Raw genomic sequence first — 6238 nt, 5'->3', positions numbered from 1 at the left:
TTATCCTGCAGCTCTGGGGGGTTTGGGAAGCTCCCAGCTCCATGCAGGAGCATCTTGCTGCCACAGGGCTCACCCAGAGGGTGGTGGTGAGTCTTGCACCCAGTCCTGGATGTTCAGTTCTCACATGTGATGTTTCTCGTTGAGGATGTGGGGTGAGTGCTCAGCAGTTTGCAGCAGGATGGGTTTAATGGCTGCACAGTCATATAATCCCAGGATCCTTTCAGTTGGAAGAGACCTTTCAGAGCATGGAGTCCAACCAGCCCCCAGCATTGCCAGGTCCCTCAGCACCACATCTCCATGGCTTGGAAACCCCTCCACGGGTGGGGACTCCACCACTGCCCTGGGCAGCCTGGCACAGCCCTGGGCAACCCTCCAGGGCAAGAAATTGTTCCTCAGCTCCAACCTCAACCTCCCCTGGGGCAACTTGAGGCTGTTTCCTCTTGTCCTGTCCCTTGTCCCTTGGGAGCAGAGCCCGACCCCCCCCTGGCTCCAGGCTCCTGTCAGGAGCTGTGCAGAGCCAGAAGGTCTCCCCTGAGCCTCCTTTGCTCCAGGCTCAGCCCCCCCAGCTCCCTCAGCTGCTCCTCCCCACCCTTGGCCTCTAGACCCTTCCCGAGCCGCTTCGTTGCCCTTCTCTGGCCACACTCCAGCCCCTGAAGGTCCTTCTGGGAGTGAGGGGCCCAGAACTGACCCCAGAATTGGAGGGGCAGCCTCCCCAGTGCCGAGTCCAGGGGTTTGAGCCTTGCCTTGGTCTTGCTGGTCCCACCAGTGCTGAGAGAAACCAGGCTGCTGGTGGCCTTCTTGGACACCTGTGCACACACTGGCTCATCTCCAGCTGGCTGCCCCCAAGCACCCCCAGGTCCTTTTCCATCCAATCTTCCCCCAGCCTGGAGCATTGCAGGGGGTCATTGTGACCCAGGTGCAGGACCCAGCACTTGGCCCAGAAGCAGAGGATGATGTTGCTGTGGCTGCACAGAAGGGATTGTGCAGGTGCTGAGGGGGGAGCAGCTCATCTCCTGTGTCCTCTCGCAGGTGCTGGAGGCTTATACACCATCCCATGATAGCTGGGTGATGTTGCATCTTCTCCCAGGGTGGTGGACATGCACTGGAGCTGTGATACAGCAGAGCCACGTGGGAGAGCTCAATTTGGGGCTGCTTTGAGTTGCACTTGATAGAGGAAAAACCCTCGGGGGGTGGGCGATTTAGACACATCTGCTGCAGGGTGGGCTCAGGTCCTGGGAGAGCTTGGGGTCTGCTGGCTTCAGGAGTGGGTAGAGCCCTGGGAAGGGGATGGCCACCTGCCTGGGGAGGTGTGGGGTCTCCTTGCCCCAGCTCAGCAGCGTGGCCTTGTCCCACCTCCATGTGTTTCAGCGCTCTCTTCCCGGACGTGGTGAACTGCATGCAGACAGACAACCTGGAGCTGAAGAAGCTGGTCTACCTCTACCTGATGAACTATGCCAAGAGCCAGCCAGACATGGCCATCATGGCAGTCAACACCTTTGTGAAGGTGAGAGGAGGGGGCTGCAGGGGGCAGCGGGGCAGTTCAGCCCATCATGTGTGTCCCCACCTTCATGTGAGGCCACTACACTAAGCTGCTGCTCCCTGCCCTGCTCTGTGGGGTGATAGAACCCTGGAGCAGGCTGCCCAGAGAGGCTGTGGAGTCTCCTGCTCTGGAGAGGTTCCAAACCCACCTGGATGTGACCCTGGGCACCCTGCTGTGGGTGAGCTGCTGGAGCAGGGGGGTTGGAGGAGATGATCTCCAGAGGTCCCTTCCAACCCCACCATGCTGGGATTCTGTGAAAGAAAGGAGCATGGGCAGTTTTCCAAAGCCACTCCCTTCAGGAGCAGAGAGGCCATTTCTTCCCCTGAGTAAATTTGTCCAGTAATGCAGAAGAAAAACATTTTCTTGGCAGCTGTACATGTGCCACTTGCTCTGTCAGCAGCAGCTTCGCTCGTGGGCAGCTCCCGTGATCTGACTGCTGTCATGTGAGCTGACATGCTGAGGTCCCTGCAGCTGAGAAGGCCCTCGTGATCTTCCTGTTGGAGCTGGGAACTGAAAAACTTGTTTGTTGGGAGCCAAGATGCTGCCCAAGCCCTTTGTCAAAAGGCTTGCTGGGCATTAGGGGGAGTTCTGGCTTTTTGGGACACAAAAAAAAAAAAAAACCCACACAATAAACCAGGTAGCTGTGACTTCAGGTACTTGGTGTAAGTGATGAAGACAGATTCCTGGAGCTGTGTTTGGAGTGAGAACTGGTGCTGTTAAAGCTCTGTGACTGCCAGGCTGCAGAACCAACAGATCCAACCTCTCTCTTGGGCGACTGGCTCTCGAGAGCCGAGCGTTCAAACCTTGTCGCTTCAGACACCCAAACGCCACCGGAGTTCCCGAAGCCCCCGCGGGTACCTGACCCCCTAACTCTGACCCTGGCAGGACTGTGAGGACCCAAACCCCCTGATCAGAGCCCTGGCCGTGAGGACCATGGGCTGCATCAGGGTGGACAAGATCACGGAGTACCTGTGTGAGCCCCTGAGGAAGTGCCTGAAGGCCGAGGACCCCTATGTGCGCAAGACTGCCGCCGTCTGCGTGGCCAAGCTGCACGACATCAACGCCCAGCTGGTGGAGGACCAGGGCTTCCTGGACACCCTTAAAGACCTCATCTCCGACTCCAACCCCATGGTGATTGGTTTTTCCTCTTCTCCACCCTCTCTTCTTTTCACCCATGTGGCAGTGAACGCTGTCCCTTTGGTTTCTCATGCTGACTCCTTTCCTCCCACGCTCCCCTTCACTCTTTTTTTGGGGCTTAACAGGCTGCTTTGGGGGGCCAGCTCTTTCTGAGGGCTGTGTTCCTTGTCGTCTCCTGGGGGAAAGGTTTCTCTGGTTCCTTGTCGGTGTGTTATTACTCTGTTCCCCACGGGGAGGAGGCTGCCCTGGCCAGCTCAGAGCAGGGGATGGTGGCAGAAGGGCTCTGTTGCCACGGAGCTGGCAGCTTTTGCCTCTGGTAAGGGTTTCCCAACATTGGGGCCTTGGTCTCCTTGCCTTTCCCCAGGCGTGAGAGACTTCAAAGCTGCCTTTCCCCAGGGTTTCTCTTCCCCCAGCCTTTGCTGCTCTTCAGATCTCACCACAGATGTGGTGGTGAAGCCAGGAGCTGCCACAGGGAGCAATGGGGCTCCTCGGAGCTGCCTGGGGAAGGGGAGGGCTTGCAGGGAGAGCAGGCTGCTCCACACTGGGCACGGGGCCAAGGCTGCCTCCTGCTGACCATGTGCAGTCCGTTGGACACGTGCCGTGGGTGGTGGGACCGTGCTGGTGGTGATTGCTCATCTCCTGAGGATCAGCTGCTGGGGAGGAGAAGCTGGTGCCCAGATGTTGCTGGGCTGTGAGGCACTGATACTGATGGTTCAGCTCATCCACTGGCACCAGCTGTCCCTCAGGCTGTTGAACCACTCTTGGTGTCACCCAACACGTGCCCTGTCCCCTCTGGCAGGTAGTGGCCAACGCAGTGGCGGCCCTCTCAGAGATAGCAGAGTCCCACCCGAGCAGTAACCTCCTGGACCTCAACCCCCAATCCATCAACAAGCTGCTCACAGCCTTGAACGAGTGCACGGAGTGGGGCCAGATCTTCATCCTGGACTGCCTGGCAAACTACATGCCCAAGGATGATCGGGAAGCCCAGAGGTGAGGGAGGTTCTGAGTGCTGCTGGGGCAGCATTGCCTTCAGGTCAGTATGGAAGGGCCTGGCACTGCCACTTCTCCTCTAAGAAGCATCTTCACACTCCAGACCCTTGCAATCCTGCTGTGGGAGGTGGGGCAGTGGGCATCTGCTGGCCACCATGCCTTGGGGACAGCCATCTGGGGACAGCTGTGGTCCTGTTGTGAGCCCTGTCCCCGTGCTGGTGCAAGGACTGTGCTTCTCGAGCTGCTTCAAAATGTGGCTGGACCATGCAGCATGGGAGGACAGGCACTGGGAGCTTGGAAAGGGGTTCACTGCCACAGGGGCTTGCAAGGGCTGGGTAATGGTTTTAAACTAAAACAAGGAGATTTAGAATAGACAGAGGGAAGAGATTTTTGGTGCTGAGGGTGTTGAGCCCCTGGCCCAGGCTGCCCAGAGAGGAGGTCGAGAGAGGTGGTCGGTGCCCCATCCCTGGAACCATTCCAGGTGAGGTTGGCCAGGGCTCTGAGTAACCTGCTCTAGCTGGGGATGTCCCTGCTCCCTGCAGGGGGGTTGGACCAGGTGACCTTGGAAGGTCCCTTCCCACCCACACTGTCCTATGACAACCTTCATGGGGGCATTTAGGAGCCAGTTGAGCCTCTCTTGGAAGGTCTGAAGCGCTGCTCAGCCATCCAACTCTGCCAGTGCCTTGTTCTCCTTTGTTGCTCCCCCCAGCAGTGCAGAAGCATGAAGAGGGGCTGTGCTAACTTCCTTTTCTCTCCCTTCCCCTTCCCCCTGGCCCCCCCAGCATCTGCGAGCGGGTGACCCCCCGGCTGTCCCACGCCAACTCGGCCGTGGTGCTCTCGGCGGTAAAGGTGCTGATGAAGTTCATGGAGATGCTGTCCAAGGACCTGGATTACTATGGGACCCTGCTGAAGAAGCTGGCCCCACCACTGGTCACCCTGCTCTCTGCAGAGCCTGAGCTCCAGTACGTGGCTCTCCGCAACATCAACCTCATCGTGCAGAAGAGGTGGGTGTGCCCCAGCATGGCAGGAGGGACAACCTTAGGTCCCCTTTTTTCCTCCTCCCTACAGGTGCTGCTCCAACCCTCTGACTTTTTTTTTTTTGTTTCTGTTTTTTAATTTTCTTCTCTGTTATTTCAAATCCAGGGGCTGGGCGCTGAGAATCGGGTGAGACAATAAGCAGGGAGCTAAGCTGGGATCCCCAGGAGGGGTTTATTTGAATTATTTGGAGGGGTAAAGGATGGAAAGGCCAAAAGCTGAGACTTGGCTTTAGTTGTTAAATGCCCGATGAAGAATTTTGTGAGATCAGCTTGTTTCCAGGCAGTTGTCCTCTTTGAATAAGTGCTGAGAGTCCTTTTGTCCCTTGGCTGATCTAAAATTGTTGGTGGGCAGGAGGTGTCCGAGCCCCCACACGTGTGCCCTGAGCAGAACTGGCCAGCTGGAGCCATGCTCAGCACTGACAGCCCTGCTCAGGTGATCTGTTATCACCGTGGTTGTCTGATTAAAACCAGCAGCAATTTCTGGGAGAAGTGGAAAGCAATTAATGTCCCTGGGAGCGGGGGTGGGGAAGGCAGGTTGACTTCTTGGAGCTGGACCTGGCCCTTCTCTCCCAGCTTCAAGAGAGAGGGGTGATCTGCTGAGAAAGGTCCAGCCTAGCCCTGGGGTTTGGGTTTGCATCCCTGCTCACCCTGAGATGTCCCTTCCAGCCTTGGCAAGACAACAGGCCCCTGTTGCCTCACGTCTGGGCTTTGTTTGCAGCAAGGTTGTCCTCTGTCCCCTGCACACCAGCAAAAGGCAGCCAAGGGACAGGGTCCTTGGCTCATGGTCACGGTGCCTTGGATTCCTTGGTATTGAATGGGACCCCAAAACCTTGTGCTTGTGGCTGAGGAGCCTCGTCCTCCTTGCAGAGAGCTGCTCGCTCTGCAGCTCAGGGTTTCCCCAGCTTGTGTCCTCAAGCCTTTCCCAGCCCAGCTCCAGCCTTGGCTGGACAGGGCTGAGAGATCCCTGGAGCTGGCTAGTGGAGTGTGGAATTTGCATGGACTTAGGGCATTAGCTGGCTGTGGGGTCAGGTGGATGAATCCTCATCCACCTCCTGACCATCACCTCCAGCCTTCTGGGGAGCACAGCTCCTGTCCTGCACTGCTTTGTCTGCTGGGTGAGATGGGAGCAGAGCTCAGGTCTTAGACTCATAAAAGGGTTTGGGTGGGAAGGGACCTTTCAAGGTCTCCTAGTCCAACCCCCCTGCAGGGAGCAGGGACATCCCCAGTTAGAGCAGGTTGCTCAGAGCCCCATCCAGCCTCACCTGGAATGGTTCCAGGGATGGGGCAGCGACCACCTCTCTGGGCAGCCTGGGCCAGGGGCTCACCACTCTCAGCAGCAAAAATCTCTTCCTGCTCTCCAGTCTAAATCTCCCTCTTTGAGTTTCAAAGCATCCTCCCTTGTCCCATTGCAACAGGCCCTGCTCAAAAGTCTGTCCCCAGCTTTCTGATAGGCCCCTGGCAGTCCTGGCAGCCCCCAGCAGGTCTCCCCAGCTGGAGACTTCTCCTCTGTGGCTGGGCCCCCCCCCCACCATCC

At 57.7% G+C, this 6238-nt stretch overlaps 1 protein-coding gene across 1 annotated transcript in view; it reads left to right on the top strand.

Annotated features, from left to right (window-relative positions):
* The window catches only part of LOC103767932 (AP-1 complex subunit beta-1), a gene marked incomplete at its 3' end in the record, with an annotated part of 12892 nt that overhangs the window by 2080 nt on the left and 4574 nt on the right, over positions 1 to 6238 (top strand). The window contains exons 3-6 of the mRNA XM_008935065.1: positions 1369 to 1504; positions 2426 to 2671; positions 3477 to 3667; positions 4450 to 4671. Coding sequence (XP_008933313.1) covers positions 1369 to 1504; positions 2426 to 2671; positions 3477 to 3667; positions 4450 to 4671 — 795 coding nt within the window. The remainder of the gene's footprint in view (positions 1 to 1368; positions 1505 to 2425; positions 2672 to 3476; positions 3668 to 4449; positions 4672 to 6238) is intronic.

The sequence above is a fragment of the Merops nubicus genome, unplaced genomic scaffold, assembly GCF_000691845.1.
Source record: "Merops nubicus isolate BGI_N331 unplaced genomic scaffold, ASM69184v1 scaffold29652, whole genome shotgun sequence".
Taxonomy (NCBI): Eukaryota; Metazoa; Chordata; class Aves; order Coraciiformes; family Meropidae; genus Merops; species Merops nubicus.
Note: the sequence above shows the minus strand (reverse complement) of the source record. Positions and strands in the feature narration are given on the sequence as shown.